The sequence below is a fragment of the Brienomyrus brachyistius genome, chromosome 4 (assembly GCF_023856365.1).
Source record: "Brienomyrus brachyistius isolate T26 chromosome 4, BBRACH_0.4, whole genome shotgun sequence".
NCBI classification, from domain to species: domain Eukaryota; kingdom Metazoa; phylum Chordata; class Actinopteri; order Osteoglossiformes; family Mormyridae; genus Brienomyrus; species Brienomyrus brachyistius.
In genome coordinates, this window is record NC_064536.1 from 13,724,107 (window position 1) to 13,744,822 (window position 20,716).

Consider the following 20,716-nt stretch of genomic DNA (forward strand, 5'->3'; position numbering starts at 1 on the left):
CATCACTTTACTCATCTGATCCCTCACTGCTCAGGCCATCTAAAGCCTCCATACCTCAATCTGCCCTTCATTCATCTTCCCTGCCACCGTCCATCCACTCCCAGCATCCCCCCAGCGTGGGGCTTCCCCTTCACCTACCCATCTGTGATTTTGGCCCTTCACTGTCATCCATGTCTGATCTCCAGCTTTGACAGCTGAAAGACCTCACCTTTCACCCATCGGAAAATCAGCCCTTCCGTGTGACAGAGTTAGGATGGGTTCCGTCTCAAGCTGCCTGATTTCTGACTGCTGATTAATCCACTGTGTGATTTTCTTTGTTGGACATTTTTTAAAAGTACATTTTAAAGTGTTTTGAGTTGTTTTTTTCCCCCATTTAATGTCTAGAGAGCCAGAATTATCTGCTGTAGATGTATCGGTTTTTCAGTGATCGTTTTATAATTCTGTTGAAGTTGGATGGAAAGCTTCATTTGTGCTTTTGATTAGTACCTGTTTGTATTAACATTCTATACAGAACTTACCTTTACATGTATATTTTATAAGGATGCTTTTATAAGAACGCACTTTAAAGTTTTTCACTGCTTTATGTTGAGCTCTTGGGAGTTTTATTTACATAAAAATGTGTGCAGAAGGAAAAGCGATTGGTTCAGAGAGAACCAATCAGATTGTAGATGAGGTGGGTCCAAGCAGCTAGCGGAGATGGGACCAACCAATCAGGTGTCTTGTTCCTGCCTCCTCTAGTTGCTTGGACCCACCCCCTCTACAATCTGATTAGTTTTCTCTCTGAAACAATAATTTTCCTCCTGCCCTCAGAATATTTTTGTGTAGGTAAAATTCCCACAAGCTTACGTCGAAGTTTGTTGTAAGATTGGCAGTAAATTGAACCAGTCACAGTCCTGCTTTCTCCCTGGGAGGTGACATTACCTTCCACTCTGTGTGTCGGACTCCTAGGGATAGTCAGTCTGAGCTGGGCCCTTAAGCACAAGACTTATTCTGGCATCCTGTGTCTCTCATAGTTCCTCTTCCTGTCAGAGGTGCTTCAGTGGAGGGCCCAGACCACCCCGGACCATGTGCTGTACACCCTGCTCAACTCGCGGGTAAAAGCTCGTTCTTTCATGACAGCCTGCTTTCGTATCCCAAACCCAGATCCTCAGAGGAATTTAGTGAAGACCGTCTTTCTCTGTTTCCTAATGAACTCCATCCTTTTTCAGAGCTGGAACCATTTTGCGTGCTGTTGATCTAAATGCAAACGATAACAGATTTCATTCGGTGGTCCCTGCAGTTCAGAGAGTGAACTACTAATTAAGGAGATGGGCTGAATGTAAGACCTGAAAGGCGGCAGACTTAGAATTTGATTGGATTTCTCCTGCCTGTTTAGGGTGCGATAGCCAGCTCACTGACCTGCCTACAGCTGCATAAGCGGGCAGAGAAGATCGCCGCCCTGCTGGCCGAGCGAGGCCACCTGCAGGATGGGGATCACGTAGCACTGGTTTATCCCCCAGGTAAGCTCCCCCAGCCCACTGTGTTATCTGATGCCTACTGTATGTGATACGATGTAAGTTGTATGCGTTTATTCATGAGGGCCCGTGTGTTCATTAACATGTGTGGCATGTGATGGCTGTATTCCCTCTTTTCTGGGATATCACTGACTGACAGGCAGGTTCACATGTTCTAAAGCCAAGTTAGCATCCTTCCTCCTGCTAGGGATGGCGTCCAAACTTCCATAGCCCTATGCCTAAGGCGTTCAGTGACGCCGTGAGAAACAGCGGCGGTTTACCTGCGGGACTCTGGGCTTTCATCCGCCACCTGACAAGCCTTTTGATATGCGAGCGGCGTTCTCTCTGAACGTCTGCGCTCTGCGTCTGCATCCCGCATCCGTGTTTCCGCAGGGATCGACCTGATCGCCGCTTTCTACGGCTGCCTGTACTGCGGCTGCGTGCCCATAACGGTCCGGCCTCCTCACCCACAGAACATCGCCACCACCCTGCCCACCGTCAAGATGATTGTGGAGGTATGGTGGGGAAGAGTGGGGGGGGGGGTGGCCTTTCAGCTAACGCATGGGGGGGTGGTAACGCACACATGTCTCTGATTGTGTTTGCGCATGCGCGTGCGCAGGTGAGCCGCTCCGCCTGCGTGATGACGTCGCAGGCCATCTGCAAGCTGCTGAGGTCCAAGGAGGCGACGGCGGCGGTGGATGTGAGGACGTGGCCGCCCGTCTTGGACACGGGTGAGACCGCAGCCCTCAGGCCTCACCACCGCCCCCTTCAGTTTCGACAGACACACTACCGGCCTCCTCCAACACGCATAGACTTACATACATCATTTCACATGAATCCATTCCATTGTAGTGGACCCTCCTAAGATGCTGTCACTCTCCTAAGATGCTGTTCCTTAAGTGCTACGCCTCCTACTGGGCCTCACCTCTTAGCTGGACTCAGAGTGTTACTTCTATAGCAGCCATTAACTGGAAATGTTCTCGCATTTCTCACCAGATGATTTGCCAAAGAAGAAGCCCCCACACTTACAGAAGCCCTCAAACCCGGACACCCTGGCCTACCTGGACTTCAGCGTGTCCACCACCGGCATGCTTGCTGGAGTAAAGGTAGCCCCCATTGACAGACGACTCCCATCATCCCTTCGCATGTTGATACACATCTCACCAATAGGGGGCGCTGAGGAGGACTGCTCTCCCATGTTCACCTCCCCTCCTGGGTGGATCCCCAGGATTTATGGTCTGTCTGTAACATTTATCTGTGGATTATCAATTTACATGGAAGCTTGTCTTCTGCTGTAGTTCTGCTGCTCAGATTCAGCGATTCGGGGCTCTTCTTATTGGCTGCCGGCATCTCCGCGGATCAGTCGTCAGGAGGATCTCCTGCCTTTTTAAAGTGTAGCCGTTTTCTGAGGTTCAGCAAAGAGGCCTAAAACGTTCTGAAGAAGTAGTTCCTTGGGACATGGAACAGGTCCCTGGGGACCGGAGAATGGAGCTGGGCAATTTTATTGGATCCCTGGGGCAGCAGGAGCGGGAGCTGCCCGAATGTACAGAAATAGCTGCTTCTCTAACAAAAACAAACTGGAAGCCCTTGCGAGCTGGATCGCCGCTTCCTGGCTCTCTCTCTCTCTCTCTCTCTCTCTCTCTCTCTCTCTCTCTCTCTCTCCCTTCTTTTTACTTTTCTGGTGCGGGCATTTGGGTATGTTGGGAGGGTGTTCTGGGATGATTCTGTTAAATCACTAGCGATTGCTTACATTTGGATTGTCTCTCTTGGGTGGGCACTACCCCCTTCCCCATCATCAGCCACTCCCCTGTTCCTGAGGCCCCACCTGGAAACCTCCGTGCTCTCCCTACGCCTCAGAAACAAGGCCGACGGATGCTGCACAGAATACACCCAGAGCTTAGGGCGTGCTTAGCTGCCTCGCGCCACTTTAGCCTGAACGGGACTGGTCGTGGTCAGTTGTACTGAAAGGCCACGAGCCGCGGTCTCGATTAGCATAACAAACACGGACCCCGTCACACCGCAGATACCAGGGCTTCATCGGCGGACTAAGCCCCTGGTGTGCCATCTTCTAATTGATTCTGAAGTGGCATTCAGAATATAAATATCAGCGCAAAGAAGGGGAGAGCAGGACTTGAATTAAGAAGTACGCGGTAGGTGTTAGAGGCCATTGTTGCCACTTAACTGGCGTGTTCGTTCTGATTAGCCGTTAGCTGCGTGTCGCTCTCTTTAGCCTTTGGCGCTAACAGCGTGTGTCCCATCCAAAAAAAGACCCAGAAAACGGTTTCTTTCAAAGCCTGTTCTTCAGCTGGCGATTTCTGACAGTGGCCAGGCTCTGGGTTTTCTGGCAGAATGCTGGGGGCGTGTCCTCCCTGAAAGCACACAGTGCATCTGGCTGCATTTCAGTCGCCGTGCCTGTGGTTTGAGTGCCGTTTTGCCCCAGAGGCATTAGCTCCAGATCTGGAGACCCTACCAGAAGGTTTCCCTCCATTGTCGTTCTCTATTGTGCCCATTTAAAGCTGCGGTACTATATCTCTGTTTGCCTGAACCAGACTGTCTACCTTTATCCGATAACATGAGCTGATACCCATCGTTCTCAGCTTTTGATTTGTGCACCACTGGCCTGTTAGATAAGAGGTTAGATAACAGAAATATACTAAAGTGTGGCCTTTAATATGGAAGAGTCCTTTCTGTCTGCGTCCTGCACCTAGATGCTTTAGTCCATGCATTTGCATACTTAGCAGATGCTTTACTCCAAAGCAATGTACAAGTGAGGCAAATAGCACGTGACAAACCTATATGCTGCTGAGGAAAGGACTAAGGACAAGTGCAGCTTGGCTGAGCTTCCAATGAACAACGTACAAGTGTAACCACACAACATCTTTCAGCAGAGCAAGACTCCCGTAAGTCTGTTTATTGTCCAGAAGCTAAGGATATAGATTTCTGTATGGACAGCAGGGACATGTCGCTACCAGTATTGTAGGAGTACCATGTGTGTTTAGGGGGGTAGATTTGTCATAAAGATTTCTTGTTTGAGCATGAGAGTCTGAAAGTGTGAGTGTCACGTCATATGTAGGAGAGCTGGCAACCTACAAGTGTTGAAACCAAAGCTATATCCTTTCCAGAAGCTCTACATTGAGAACATTCAGGGAACATACAAAGGTGTCAGGCTAGTAGGGGAAGTTTAAAAGCATCCTCTAGGTCTCTGTCCTCCACCTGAATGCTATGGTGTTTAAAAGCATCCTCTAGGTCTCTGTTCTCCATCTGAATGCTGTCGTGCTTAAAAGCATCCTCTAGGTCTCTGTCCTCCACCTGAATGCTGTCGTGCTTAAAAGCATCCTCTAGGTCTCTGTCCTCCACCTGAATGCTGTCGTGCTTAAAAGCATCCTCTAGGTCTCTGTCCTCCACCTGAATGCTGTCGTGCTTAAAAGCATCCTCTAGGTCTCTGTCCTCCACCTGAATGCTATGGTGCTTAAAAGCATCCTCTAGTCTCTGTTCTCCACCTGAATGCTGTTGTGCTTAAAAGCATCCTCTTCATCTCTGTCCTCTATGTAGATCCTGTCATGCTTAAAAGCATCTTCTTTGTCTCTGTCCTCCACCGGGATGATGTGGTGCTTAAAAGCTTCCTTGGTCTCTGTCCTCCACCTAGATGTCTCACACTGCCACCAGTGCCTTCTGCCGTTCAATCAAGCTTCAATGTGAGCTGTACCCGTCCCGAGAGGTGGCCATCTGCCTGGACCCCTACTGTGGCCTGGGCTTTGTCCTCTGGTGCTTGTGCAGGTGAGAATCCCCCTTCCATTCCTTTTTAAACCTGTGTACTTCTCCCCCCACCCTCGTTTTATCAGATAGAGAACAGATGGAGCAGCGAACAACCCACCGGCAGATCACATGCACTTTATGGCGTCGATCTTGCACACAACCCAGGACGACTAGTGCTGAATGGATCAGTGATTCGTATAAACAGCCAAGACTCAGTGACTATGACTTACTGAATACCAGCGAGGCTCAAAAAGCTGCACCCCACCCAAGATTGGCTGAGAGTCGTAAAAGCCCCACCAGTCCTGTTTACTCCTCAGTCAGCCCCCATACCTCCAGTACAGGTCCAGAAATAAGAGGCTGACTTTTCTGGGGGTTAAATTTATACCCCTCGCTTACTGACAACGGATCATTAAAATGTGGACAACGTCTCTCTACACGGGGCACAGCCGTGCCCGACCGTCCCTCAGCTCGGCACTGAACGTCCTCCTCTAACATCTGTGCTAACGGAGACGTCAGCCGCGGGTAGTGCCCGCAAGCGGCGCCGCTGCAGAAAAACGGGTCCAGCTGCTTTAAAGCCTCTGCGCTTCTGTGATTGGTTGTCCCTCCCTACACCGCCCCTCCCCCCACCTCCAGGGGACTACGGATGTTATTAGAGCAAACTCACTAAAAGTTTTATATGGAAACATCTCAGCAGGTGCAGGAACTCTGAAAGTGCCGGTGCCCCCCTGGGTACCAGGGGCAGTGATGTGTGTTACAGCCCCCTTCTCTCTCCTGTGCAGTGTCTACTCTGGGCATCAGTCCATCCTGATCCCCCCCTCTGAGCTGGAGGTGAACCCCGCACTGTGGCTGATGGCGGTGAGCCAGTACCGGGTGAGGGACACATTCTGCTCCTACTCTGTCATGGAGCTGTGCACCAAGGGACTGGGCCTCCAGACGGAGCAGCTCAAGGTACGGCGTCCATCTCTCCTCTGAGCATGGCTGGGGGCAGACCCATGCTTGATTAGGGGGTGTTTCGGCACTAACAAGCCCGTGCACTCCTTCACCCTGTATGGTTGGGATCCACCCCCCTCCTTAGGTCCTCCCGTTGGTTCGCTCCAAAAAAACATACGGTCCAAAGAATTTCCTGCAAAACACAGGAAGCAGAGTCTGTGTGACTGGCTGGTATCTTAGAAAGCCTCCTCGCGCCGGTCTGCGAGAGCCTCCGAGGTGATTCGGAAACCCAAGGCACGCACACCGCCGAGCGCAGCGTGCCCGCTGGGGATCGGCGCGCCGAAGGGCTCCGCGTAGCATTTTCACGTTGTCAGATTAACTTCTAACCAGAACTTTCTGTCTCGATGTTGCTCAAGTTTCATAGATATTTTCTAAACATTTTAGGTCCGTATTAAAGAATATTTGAAATCCACATACAAAAAGCTTTTATTAATGCCTGAGTGACTATTACTTATGGAGGAATGTTTGATTTAATGCTGATATAATGTGTCTGGAGATTCAGATTTAAAGCATTGTTAAACACAGGATCACCGTTAAGTCCATATGGTTTCGTGAACTGTGTGAGAATGATTGGATCCAAGAATTTCAGACACTCCTCAGCTCCATGGTATGGCCCCCATCTGCACGAACCGCATAGCTGGAATTTGCCTATCCCTGTGGACTGTACCATTTAAACTGCACCCCCCCCCCCCCAGACTCGAGGATTGGACCTGTCCCGCGTGAGGACCTGCGTGGTGGTAGCTGAGGAAAGGCCTAGGATAGCCCTGACCCAGTCCTTCTCCAAGCTCTTCAAGGACCTGGGCCTCCACCCACGTGCCGTCAGCACCTCCTTCGGCTGCAGGGTCAACCTGGCCATTTGCCTGCAGGTGGGTTCCAAGCCCCGCCCACCATGCACAAGCTCCTCCCAGCACATACAAGCTCCACCTCCCCTTCCCCACCCACTGTCTCTCCATCTGACTGTCTGCTGGAATGTTCTGAGTGCATTGTGAATAAGAAAGACCCCATGGGGATAGAATGGCATTCTCCCCAGTTGCAGCAAAGAGGTGCCAGTGCTGCCCTCTTCAGGTGGAAAAATGTCATTGTCAAAGTCTTTCCTTTGTTTTCCATTTTCCTCACCTTGTTTTTTTTACCGCAGTAATATCATGTTTTTTTTAGCCGAAACAATGAACATATTTCTGTGGAAATTGTCAGACGGTGGTGCTTAATAAAAGACATTTTCTGGTTAGGGTGTAATTTACGAGTGTGACAAAGAGAATCAAGTTTGGTTTTCTTCAGGGCTTGCAGCAGCAGGAGGGAATTTACTGTCCTCACATTTCCATTTGGATAATAGTAAAATTGTTTTAATTATAGTCTGATTTATTGCTGCTATATTTGTAGAGTAACGTGTGCACCCTGTCATGGTTAAGATGTGGAAGATGCGAAGTTAGCGCCTGAAAAAATGTTTATTGAAAAAGTACCCATAATGCCCTGGGGCAGCAATCATTGAAATCCATGTAGTTTTTTTTCTCACGCCAAATTGACAAGTGAAACGATCCTCGTTTCCACATTGCCACCATGGGGGCTCCTGGTCCCCTAATGACCATGACTGGTAGTTAACCTAGACTGAGGGGATCCCGAGAGGGCAAGAGGTCATCAGAATGATTTGGTGAGATGGGGGGGGGGGGGGAGCAGGCGGGGTCATTCCCCACATTCCTAAAGACTCCATGGCCGGTTCCCGTTTCTCATCCTAAACACCATTTCACACGATATGATTATTACCCACATGGCATACTGGTGAGGAATGGCCAACAAATTAATAGGATATTTTTTGAGATTGTGTGCTTCCTCAAAAGAGCCTCACCGTCCATTAAGAAAGGTGTGTCATGAAATACGAGAATATAAATCATATGTTTAGTAGACTGTAAATGCCAAAAATCTCAAGATGAATATTAAAAACGCTCCTGTGGTTCACAGTATGAGTTTTATAACCGAATGTAATTTAAAAGTGTATAATTCGATATGTCTGCCGGATGCGTAATGATGTAAATGTAATTTCATTATTTTTACACTGTAAACACCTGTTACTCCAGTAGAAGGGTCGTAGGTGAGAGTCGTTGAGCAGTTTAACTTACTAGAGTAGCTGGATGCCGGCATGTGTTTGGTCTGGCTACTTCGTGTGAACAGGAGAGCTCTTTTTATTTCGCATTTCTATATTTGACATTTTTCATTTTTCTTTTATTTTTATTTTTCCCCTTGCTTTGTTGCGTAATCTCCACCCACATCTCTCATACTTGGTTTTGTCTTCATCCCCCCCCCCCCCCCTTCTTTCCTCCTCTTCCTCATCCTCAACATCCTTCCCCGCTGCTTTAGCCTCACAGGCTGGGGACGTTTGCCGAGCAGGTAGGGATTTTTACCTTCCCTTACTATGCAAATAATACGCAGCAGGTTCAAAAGCCAGGGCATGATGGGATTGAGGGTAGCGAGCTGGGAGAGGGCGGGGGTGCTTAAGGAGGCAGGCCGTGCTCCTGGGGGCAGGTGGCAGGTGGCGCTGCACTGGTGACCGAAGGGGATAAGGCTCTGGGTACAGCAGGGACACTGCCATCATACCTTCCGTAATCGGTAATCGATAAAAATGTCTGCGCCGCTGAAACCTGCCGCGAGAATAAAATTGCTGCCAATATTCCCCCAATCTCACAGAAAGTAAAGAGGCAACACTTTAGCTATTTGTATTTTCATGAAGTGAAAATACATTAAAAGAAGATGGGTGTGTATATCCATTATATTTGTATGAGGTTCACGCTTGAATCGGTTGCTGCTCCTCTCTCCACGGAGCGGTTTTGCCTACGCTGAGGATAATGGAATCCCGGGGCTGTTGAATGACAGTGTTTGCTGCGGCCAGCAGGTCTGCCAGACTGGGAATGCTTCTGCTGCCTCCAGGGGTTATTTTTAGAGGCAAGCTGAAACGTCGAGGTGGAGCGCATGTGACCACCTGAAGGCCAGTCGTCTCGCACGGAGCTGCTGGATGTTAACACGGGGATTGGAGGTGGTAACTAGCAGTAGGATAAAAGTGTGTTCAGTGACTGCTGTTAATTTGGCCTAGTTTCCATGAGAACCAAGTCCGTCATGGTTGCTGTTATACCAGCCATGACGGCACATTGTTTTAATGCTGTTCTCCTCCAATGTCTTCTTCTAGTTACATATACTGCATTTTTTAATGCTTAACTTGCCCCGTGTTCTCCAGCAGGTCCACGAACCCTGCTCTGGTGAGGGGTGGCTCATCTAGTTGTTTATTTTTACCCCGTTTCCCGAAGAACTGGACTGGCCTGCTCGCCTAACGCTGGACTAGGCTCTCAGCCTGCTAATACCAGGCTTAGGTTCTCTGTTTATATGAATCCACTTCATTTTATTGTTTATTTTTTGGTTTTTCATTTTGGTTGACTTTTAAGTGACAGCTACGTGAATATGCCGCGTTTTATCGTTCGTACTGCCCCACCTGCATGCCCAGAAGTGTTCTGGTGTTGACTTTGGCACTGGGGAAACTGGCAGTAGTAGGGTGAATTTATTCAAACCTTAAAGGGAAAGGATGCTTTTCGGTTGGTGTGGGGCATTCCCTGCCACTCCTGCCACCGACTCAGAAGGAAGTGTGACTGTAGGTCCCGTTGCCCTGAAGCTAAACATTGTCCCGTTCATTGATGTCTAATTTCCAGTCCACCTTAACTTTCATCAGCCGCTTGTGTTTTTTTTTTTTTTTTTTTGTCCTCATATTCTGGACCCAAAATAGCTCCCGAACATTAAGGTAGCTCAGCCATCCGCCCTTCGCTCCCGTGCACGTTCTCCGGCTGCTCTCCCCTACGCTCCCCGAGCACGCAGCATTGGGGTCCTTGCCTCGTTCTCTCCGCCTCGTGCCCCGTTCTTTGCGTGGCTTCCCCGAGGTCTAACTGGCTGATGCTCATGGATGATGGCGGTTGTGCTGGAGACAGATGTGGTCTGCTGACTGTGGGCTACTCTTTTGCAGGGCACTTCAGGACCGGACCCCACCACTGTGTTTGTGGACATGAGAGCCTTGAGACATGACCGGTGAGTGTTCAGATGCTCCTGTTGTAACAGTTTACCATTCAGAATTAACTTTGGTTTTTGCCAAAATAGTCATGGGAAGTTGGGGATTTTTACTCCCTTGGATCACCATTATGGTGTTACTAATACCTCTGTCCTCACTGGTCAGTTTTACTAAACCGCCTATATTCACAGTTGCTAAACTTTCCATCTTCACAGACCATGCAGTTTTGTAAGCCATGGATGGTCCTGTTTAATTTTTTTTAAGCTGGACTTTCCTCTGCCTTTGCGTGGAATGTTGCAAGACCCTTCTCTGGGAAACTGCTGGAGATGACATCATTTACCAATAAGATTGGGCTGCACGCTGCCATAAATCTAGTTTTTATGGTCCTGGATGTACGATCGAAAGAGGGCCGTTGGGAGGGATTCAGGCTCGGTGCTCTCTTGCTCGTGTCACAGTCACACGCTTTGTACCTTTACGGTTGCCGGTGTTATTGGGAACTTTGGATAAATCGCCTCCCTTGGTTGATAATAACGAATGTAAGAAAAACACGGTGAACGTAATGCAAGAAGGCTTAGATGCCAAGCGTTTGAGGGGTTCTTGCAGAACTGATGGCGATTTGGAGGTAAAATGCTGAACCTACAGATGGCGACAAGCTATAGCAGGGGAGCTGGAGCTTGTAGATACACCATGCATGTCTAGACGCCTGTGATGTCATAAATGTGTGGTGTGCGCAGGAGATAAGGATGCTAAAGGGAAGGAGTGTCCATGAGAGTTTCAGACACACACTGCAGGGTTGCCAGCTTTGTTCATCTGACCGGTTATGAGATTCTCAGTTCGAGACACGTCTGCGCACGCCTTTACATGTATGTAAGAGTTTACCTTATACATAGTCTGTAGGGTCTGCATTGTACGCCAACACTTATGATGTAGCTAAATTTAGATTTATAATGGAATAATAAAGACTTGCCGTAAGATTTCTTGCGTAAGTATGACAGTCAGAAAGCGTGAGGGTCATGCCAGATGCGTGAGAGCTGGCAACCCTGGGGGAGTCATTCCTATATCCGGGTAGCGACCTGCTAGTGGTTCTGCTAGGAGAACTAGGATGTTCTGGAGTTCATTCAGGATCCATGAAATGTCCTGAGTTGAACTCTGCTTTGTAGCCTATGTGCTGGGTGTGTCTTTTAAGATAAACTCCATCACAATCGTGGTGTAATATTGTGTTATTAACTATTATACTGCCATATTTAAGTGTTAAGATGATGTACCTTTGACGAATGGCAGCCACAGCTATTGCAGCTGACACGTTCTCCAAAAGCAGGATCTGTTTCAAGCTACATCCACACTGCTTTTTTGTTTTAAGAGTTTTTAAACAAAGGCGATTTCCATCCACACTGAAACGAGGGAAAACATATATGATGTAGCTATTAACAAACATTGGGCAAGCGAATTGACAGTCACCAGTAAATTAGTTTATTTTTCCCACAAATATGTAGCATTCACGCTGTGTTCACCTGGTGGCGACAGCATTATTGAGAGCAGCTCCTCCATATTCGTCATGTTGGAATACTATTTGCTTCTGTGTAGGAACGACCAGGTGACCAATCAGGCAATGAGGGGTTGTAACTAAATCATGTGATGAGTGGGGACCAATTAGGGCACTTTTAGAGTTTGCGTTTTTGTGAGTCTTTGTTTTCACTCATCCACACTGCAAGGCACCACGAAAATGAAGATTTCAGAAGTCTACAGCTCTGAATAGGTGTTCAAAGGTCAATGTTTTTAGTAGATGAAAACTCCGGGGTAGTGTGGATGAAAGGGCGAAAACAGAGACTAATGTCTTTATTTTTAAATGAAAAAGTAACAGAGTGGACGTAGACTCAGATACCAACCTCAGCTGCCATGGTTGACCCCATTAAGATAATCAATGCTACATCTTTGAAAACGATCATCGGTGCAAATGCCACTTGTCGTTCATCAGTGGTGGGCAGTGGTGGCTTAATGGTTAAGGAAGCACACTCGTAATTGAAAGATTGCAGGTTCGAATCCCTGACCAGCAAGGTACCACTGAGGCACCCTGAGCAAGGTACTTCCCCCAAGCACTGCTCCCCGGGCGCTGAATTAGCTGCCCCCTGCTACGTCACGATGTCACATACGGGTTAAATGCAGAGGACACATTTCGTGGTTGTGCGCTGTGTGCTGTGGTGTGTCAACAATGACAATTAATCACTAAATTCTTATTTCCTTTCTCTGCTGCACTAATCATTTAGTCAAATCACAATCATGTTTGGCACTTAAACACACAATATCAAGTTGCTCCCTTATTTATTTATTTTTTTACTTTTTGTAATTTCCCCAACTTGAAAGGAGTAACAACATCCACTTGGAAGTTTAACTGGATTCCACTCGACAGACAAGGCAACCCCTCTATTTCTTTTTTGTCCTTATTTTCCTTTTACTTGGACCTCGGCAAGGTAAACAATGTTGCCACCAGATAAAATCAGGTAGAAAACCTTTACCTTTAAGCAAACAAGAAAAAGAAACAGAGCCCAAGTTGTTACATACACCTGAGCACAGCCAATGGACACCCAGTAATGTGCAAATATGCAAATGCAGGTACAAATACAAACACCAGCATTACATAATCAATCAGTTATTTCATTTTAATAAAGTGAATGGATACCTTCTAAAAATGACATCTTGTTAGAAAATATCGATGCACATTACATTCATATTATAAAATAAATATCCGCCCCCCCTACACACATTGTCTGTATACATCTCTCTGCTAACAACACACCTGCTTTTTATCCTACAGCTCAACCACCGTTCTCTTCATATTTAAACTAACCGGAGCAAAACTCTTAATCATCAACAATCAATTATGCCAGACCAAACTCGTAATGATACCACTCATCAAACTTGTACTTCAAGAGAAACGCTACAGTCACCAGCATAGTCACAGTAATTATCAGCCACGGCAGCAGATTTCGCCGGCAGCAACAGTAACCCTGCTCACAATATAAATAAATTTCTCTCCTTACCGGCTGCCTCTCCAGTCTCTGATGACGCGATTCTTTTGCACAAACCCCCCCAAGAACGCCGAAGCGATTAAGCACACAACACAGCTTCTGGTGCGCGTCTCCAAACTAAATCCTTTCAGCGCTGCCTTTCACCTGCTTCCTGCATGCGTGGCGCCACTGGCCATATCACACCCATTGGACCGTAACAGCCCATGTTGATGTTTGGCACTTAAACACGCAGAACATTAAAACTTCTAACACTTCCCTGGAGTGTCACTCACAATATGACGGATGACCTTATACGAACAGACTTGCCGAGCTCAAACCGAGAGATTCTCAATATGATTAAAGTGCTTGATACTGCCGCACTCAGTAGACGCTTCTCCACCAGAGCCATGAGGAAGACTCCTCCAGCAGCATCACCTCCTAGATCCCATGTCCGTTTTGTCCTTCAGGGTCCGTCTTGTGGAGAGGGGTTCGCCACACAGTCTGCCACTCATGGAGTCTGGGAAGGTGAGTGACACGCTGCTGTTTAATGCACATTGGAGATCCTCGAATGCCGAATTGCTTAGAGCTTCGGCTCGCGTTTCATTCTGCATGGCGGTAGAATGACTATGTCCGAAAACCTTTCTAGATTCTGCCCGGAGTTCGGATCATCATCGCCAACCCGGAGACCAAGGGCCCATTGGGTGACTCTCACCTGGGGGAGGTCAGTATCGCGTCATTAATGCCCCCCACCTCACGGTGCCCCATAGTCAGTCACAGCCTTTACCTGGTGGCCCTCCGTCCTTCGAGGATGTATTTCCATTATGACAAAATGTCACAAAGCGAGAAAAGGAAACTAACACAAGAGAAACTAACCTAATATGATTATACCGATTCTGAATGTGTTTCTTAATAAGCAGAGGGGACAGATCATGCATTAAGTGCCTTGAAAGATGTAAAGGGAAGCTTAGCCCTCTTGACTGAATACAGATGCACTGATTTTATCTTGTCTATGTGCCCTTTTGTTGATTTTTAATCTGTGGTACTTTTAATCTGTACTTGGTATCCCAAGTGTGAAATACAAGCAGAGTGGAACAGTGTCTGTCCTTATCTGTCCTCTGCAGATCTGGGTTCACAGCAGCCACAACGCCAGCGGATACTTCACGGTGTACGGCGACGAGTCCCTGCAGTCGGACCACTTCAGCTCGCGGCTGAGCTTCGGCGACACGCAGACGGTGTGGGCGCGCACCGGCTACCTGGGCTTCCTGAGGAGGACCGAGCTGACGGATGCCAGTGGTGGTGAGGACATTTGAAAAATGTCCTGTTTGAAAAAGGCCTTACAGTACCTGTTTATATGTATAGAGCTGTTAATTTGCCTCTGGTGCATTTTCTAAAAAAAGAAGCACTTAATGAGTGGCTAATGCCACAGGACTGCTTCATGCCTCCTAATAAATGACACAGTCCTGAATGCTGGTAGGCTTGTCAAACAGCATTACCTTGTCGCCGAATGAGGGATGCTTGTTTGCCTGCCAGGCAGCATTACCTTGTCCCCGAATGAGGGATGCTTGTTTGCCTGCCAGGCAGCATTACCTTGTCCCCGAATGAGGGATGCTTGTTTGCCTGCCAGGCAGCATTACCTTGTCCCCGAATGAGGGATGCTTGTTTGCCTGCCAGGCAGCATTACCTTCTCCCCGAATGAGGGATGCTTGTTTGCCTGCCAGGCAGCATTACCTTGTCCCCGAATGAGGGATGCTTGTTTGCTTGCCAGGCAGCATTACCTTGTCCCCGAATGAGGGATGCTTGTTTGCTTGCCAGACAGCATTACCTTCTCCCCAAATGAGGGAAGCTTGTTTGCCTGTCAGACAGCATTACCTTCTCCCCAAATGAGGGATGCTTGTTTGCCTGCCAGGCAGCATTACCTTGTCCTCGAATGAGGGATGCTTGTTTGCCTGTCAGACAGCATTACCTTCTCCCCAAATGAGGGATGCTTGTTTGCCTGCCAGGCAGCATTACCTTGTCCTCGAATGAGGGATGCTTGTTTGCCTGTCAGACAGCATTACCTTCTCCCCAAATGAGGGATGCTTGTTTGCCTGCCAAGCAGCATTACCTTCTCCCCAAATGAGGGATGCTTGTTTGCCTGCCAGGCAGCATTACCTTGTCCTCAAATGAGGGATGCTTGTTTGCCTGTCAGACAGCATTACCTTCTCCCCGAATGAGGGATGCTTGTTTGCCTGCCAGGCAGCATTACCTTCTCCCCAAATGAGGGATGCTTGTTTGCCTGTCAGACAGCATTACCTTCTCCCCGAATGAGGGATGCTTGTTTGCCTGCCAGGCAGCATTACCTTCTCCCCAAATGAGGGATGCTTGTTTGCCTGTCAGACAGCATTACCTTGTCCTCGAATGAGGGATGCTTGTTTGCCTGTCAGACAGCATTACCTTCTCCCCAAACGAGGGATGCTTGTTTGCCTGTCAGACAGCATTATTTCTTGTCCCACAGAGAGACATGATGCCCTGTATGTGGTTGGTGCCCTGGATGAGGCCATGGAGCTTCGAGGGATGAGGTACCACCCCATCGACATAGAGACATCGGTCATCAGGACCCACAAGAGCATCATGGAATGGTGAGCAGATTTTTGCAGCTGGTGCAAAACCGGACCGGCATACTGTGCTTCTATCATTTCCCTATGATCTTTGGCCATCACACGATTGAGAAACATCTTCTGCACTATGTGTGCAGGTGCAATACAGAGTGGAGTACTCTGCTCAGCAGGTATTTTTTCCTGTGTTTAATCCCTACATTTACTGTACTTCTCAGCAAGGCCAGGTTCCTCAATCACTGACCCAGATCATGCTGCCTTCTCAGATGGGATTTGCTTCCCCAATGAGCGCTTCATGTGCTGGAACGCGACTTTGGCTGAAGACCCAGTGTTATTCGCTCTTGTCCCCCACTTTCCCTCTCCCCAGCGCGGTGTTCACCTGGACCAACCTTCTGGTGGTGGTTGTGGAGCTGGACGGCTCAGAGCAGGAGGCGTTGGACCTGGTGCCGCTGGTGACCAACTCCGTGCTGGAGGAGCACTACCTGATTGTTGGTGTGGTGGTGGTGGTGGATGTAGGCGTCATCCCCATCAACTCACGCGGTGAGAAGCAGCGTATGCACCTCCGTGACGGATTCCTGGCCGACCAGCTGGACCCTATCTACGTGGCCTACAACATGTAGGTCCACCTCCACCCCCATGCACCCGGCACCCCCACGTACCCGGCACCCCCCACCCTGCGGCGGGAAAATTCCATATGCGTCGCATCTCCTGCACCATTGACAACCACCTTGTAAATGTTGTGGAAACCTCGGAGCGAGAGCCCGGCGTAGAGGGATCTGAGATGCCTTGAGGTTTTGGAAAAGCACTCCTGATGGGCAAGAGCGATATAGGGGGAGACAGGGTGGGAGATGTGGCGGTGAGCTCAGCTGACAGAAGCGTCATCCAATTGGCTGAGGAGAAAGAGCAGCACTTCACACATCTTGCTTAATTGGATAGTGCTTTTGAAGTAGGTGTGGTTCTATATTTTCACATTATGTATGCTGAAGTTGCTCATTTTTAATATGCCCTCTAAGAGGTAAGGGTATTTTTTAAGATATTTACATACTGTGGCAAATTGTATTTTGAGTTGTCAACTGTTTTTAAGATATAAAGCATAACAAATATAGATATGTTTCGATACAGGACGTCTGTTTAGTCCATAAAACTTGACTAAACTACAAAGAGGTACTTTTTTATGTTGTGTTTTCAACCACGCGCTTATGGTTTGCTGTCTAGATTCGTTTTGTAGCGGTGTAACAACTTTACAGGGATCCCAAGTGGGTTCGCGGTTCTGCTTCCACAATGACAGCCGGATTGGCAACGTTGTGTGGAAAGGAAGAACATGACGTCATATCATGTAATTATGTACAAAACTTTTAATTTATTTTTTTTAGAAGTATATAAGGGAAGACATTTAAGAATGTCTGTCTCTTTAAATATTTGATAATATAAAGCAAAGCCTTGTATCTTGAGTGAATAGTATCACATCAAGTATATAAAATATATATTAAAACACACACACACACATATATATATATGTTTATATATATATATAAACATAGAAACACCTAGATGTGACGAATGAAAACGCCTGAAATGCAGTACTTCTCACTTGCATGGTGTCTGTTGTTGTAGATAAATCTGTTGTTGTTTCATTGTTCGAGTGACACGCGGTTTCGAGAACGTAAAAGATGTCCTCAGAGGACGGGCGCCCCAAGGCGTGGAACAGACACCAAAAGGGTAACTTGGATGACACTTTAAGCCCAAATGTATTTGGACAGAAATTGCACCTTTCCTTTAGCAGTGACGGTTTTTTCGTACTTTTTTGTTTTTTCACTGCCTTGTTGATGGCCAATCCGAACAGCGTCGAGTGTAAATATTGGAGTTTAGTTAGGTACCTTCATTCACCCGCAGAGAAGTCTTGATCTGGGTTTTATGAATGTTCAGCGGTCTTCTGGAAACAGACACTGATTATAAACGATCCGAAACGCACGAGAAGCTTATGTCATTCTCACCTTAAAGCTCATAAGGTCACATCGCCATTATATGTAAAAAACTTTATTCTCCTCTATCCAGGAAGAACACAAATTTTTACGATTGGAGATGTAACAAACAGTGACGCATGATCACCTGATAATGCTGCTGGGATCATTCTTGTTCCTGTCTTCTATCATTTAAATCAGTTTGTCTGCAGAAGATCTATAGTGCAAAACTGGTGTTACATGAAATGCAGGAGATAAGTGCAATCGTGACAATTTCTGTCATAATATATGCATTGCAGTGTGAGTGGGTAATGAAGGTGAATCGCTTGAATTGAAACCAGTGGAAAGATGCTTGTGGGATTACAGTCAAAGGTTTTGGTAACATAGTCACTGGTTAGTGAGGCTTATCGTAATGGTTTCAGCTTCATTGTTTTTGGAATGATGATCGTATCGCTGTCAAGATGATGATGGACGTGTGAGTGTCTATTTGTAAGTTTCAGTTAAAGCGGGAAATGTTCGGTCTATGTTTCCGTTTTTGTAGATTGGGATTTTCTTTGCAGGAATCACAAATAATGGCATAATGATTTAAAAAAAAATTGTCTTAGCCTCTTTAGAAGTGATGAAGATAATATAACGGAATAAAACAAAAATGTTTTCATATTGAAGAGAAATTACACTTTTTTTTTTTTTTAGCATATTTTCCTGGAAATTTCAAACACATTTGTGAGCTGGTCTGCATGTAAATATCGTCGGTCACAGAAAACATTTATTTTATATGGTTCCGGTGTGTTTGGAAATTCTTGTTTGTGTATTAAGTATTACGACACTTTTGGCTAATGGGTGTTGCCTGCTCTCCCACATTCAGATGCAATAAGGTGCGTCCATCAGGTGTCCCTGGCATTTGTGCTGTCATGGTAACAGACAGAATCTCTCACATCAGCACCGCAGAACATCCCCATTATCACACCTCTTCAAAGACTTCTCAACCAGCCACTAGGGGGCACCTCTATTACACTGTGCTATAACTTTATTGCGTCGCCACTCAGTAAGTCACAGATGTCATCATTATGTATAAATGATCTAATGTTTGCGTGTTGCAGGGGTAAACCTCTGGCTGCCAGTCCCACATTCTGCAATGGGTTTCACTTAGCAGAATTTTACTCTATTGTCATACCAAACAGTACAGGGACTGACTGCTGGTTATTTACTTTTAAGGTATCCCTTTGACACGCCGTCGTTCGTGATGTTACATTTCTGTACCATTGTCAGCTGGGCGATTTTTCCTATTTAATTATATAAAAAAGTGGAAGGATCGTTTTTGTCCGTAGGGGGGCTTAGCAATAAAGGACTGTCCTGTATTAGATTCTGTACTGTAGATTTTAAAACAAAAACATGCATACGAATGTAAAACAAAAAAAAAGTGCTCTATTGTGTTGTCATATAGCACTCCTATTGCAGTTTTCAATTAAAAAATAAAGGAAATTGAATTATTACATGAAGAGACAATGCACAAGTTCAAAAGTAAATAAAAGTACAAAAACGGAGGATATACGGAAATGATCCTATTTATATGCACTAACTGATCGTGAAAATTAATTCCCTTGTGGTGCTTATTATGTAGGATAATCCCTGCTTGACAACCTGAGCTGCAAAGACGACTGATCGTCAGCAACATTACGTCGTCAGAGCTGAGCCGCTCCTTCGCGGTCATTTTATGTAATCACTCCACCCCCGCCCCCCCATCTCCGCTGAAACAGACAAACTTTGTTATATTAAAGCCGCCAGGATGCTTTGTACATCTGTGATGACGCCTATTTTATATTCAAATGAACAAAATAAAAGCTTTTATTTTTGTTGCTGTGAACACCTTCACGCTTGGCTCCGTGTCAAAGTGAGAATACGCTTGATGGCTTCACAGACATGCATAAAACAGACGTGTAAAATTTGCCATATTTTTAGAAATTATTTTCTTAAAGATTTGTTTTTTTTTTATTTTACTGTATTTAATGAAGTTTTTTTTATTGCTGTTGCAGGTTCATATTCAGTCTCACAGCCCAAAACAACAATGTAAGGAAATACATTTGAACACAGGGTTACTGGTTGAAGATACATTTATTTTTTTCCATGTTAAGCACATAGAATATTCGTATGTCGCCAGCTAAAGCATCTAACAAAATAGCCGAAAGCGTAGGAAATGGAAATCACAATGTTTACGATGAACTGTATGTGTGCTCGGCTGAAGACAACTTCCCGACTGAGTCATGAATAAATCACAACTTTCTCACTAGAAACGACCCACGTTCTTCCATCCGTTAAAACGATGAAATCGATTAATTTTATCTTTTTAAAAAAAAAAAAAAAAAAATTCATATTGCATCATTTCTGTAAGTGCAACTATATCGTTGGACTTGGAAAAAGAATATGGAAAAATACACAAAGCTTACTTTCATGCAGATGCCAGAAATATCTTACAAATTGGAATGACACACCACATATTTCAGAAAAATACCACAGACTTTCCATTTGTTGGGATGGACGAATATAAAATAATGAGTTGGTTAAGAAACTTGGCTACTTAGTCTGTCATCCAGAACAATCTGCAACATTCTGGAAAGCAGTCTACTCAGGACAAACCACCCATATAGTTCCCAATGCTGATATCTGTGTAAGAGGAAATGCTAAATTTATATATAGAATATACCATACAGTCAAACAGGAGCAAATGATATTTACATGTAGTGCAACATTGGCATGAAAAGAAGGTCTGGCTCTTGCAAATGTTAGTTAAAAACTACATGACACGCTTCACCGATAACTTTTTTTTGGGACTGTAAGATATCAAATCAGACAAGAAACGTCTGTATAACCGTCCGTTCCCTTG

At 46.3% G+C, this 20,716-nt stretch overlaps 1 protein-coding gene across 13 annotated transcripts in view; it reads left to right on the top strand.

Moving 5' to 3' along the window:
* Nucleotides 1-19,707, top strand: part of LOC125739600 (disco-interacting protein 2 homolog C) — a 112,303-nt gene extending 92,596 nt beyond the window's left edge. For 8 of the 13 annotated variants that reach the window (XM_049009861.1, XM_049009862.1, XM_049009863.1 and 5 more), the window contains 15 exons: nt 1,014-1,094; nt 1,376-1,499; nt 1,887-2,008; nt 2,113-2,224; nt 2,490-2,599; nt 5,140-5,270; nt 6,029-6,197; nt 6,935-7,105; nt 8,589-8,618; nt 10,234-10,295; nt 13,748-13,805; nt 13,927-14,001; nt 14,402-14,576; nt 15,775-15,898; nt 16,242-19,707. In XM_049009861.1, coding sequence (XP_048865818.1) covers nt 1,014-1,094; nt 1,376-1,499; nt 1,887-2,008; nt 2,113-2,224; nt 2,490-2,599; nt 5,140-5,270; nt 6,029-6,197; nt 6,935-7,105; nt 8,589-8,618; nt 10,234-10,295; nt 13,748-13,805; nt 13,927-14,001; nt 14,402-14,576; nt 15,775-15,898; nt 16,242-16,494 — 1,797 coding nt within the window. In that variant the 3' untranslated portion in view covers nt 16,495-19,707. The remainder of the gene's footprint in view (nt 1-1,013; nt 1,095-1,375; nt 1,500-1,886; nt 2,009-2,112; nt 2,225-2,489; nt 2,600-5,139; nt 5,271-6,028; nt 6,198-6,934; nt 7,106-8,588; nt 8,619-10,233; nt 10,296-13,747; nt 13,806-13,926; nt 14,002-14,401; nt 14,577-15,774; nt 15,899-16,241) is intronic. The other 5 variants (XM_049009865.1, XM_049009867.1, XM_049009869.1 and 2 more) reach the window with 1 other exon arrangement.
* Nucleotides 19,708-20,716: the final 1,009 nt, after the last annotated feature.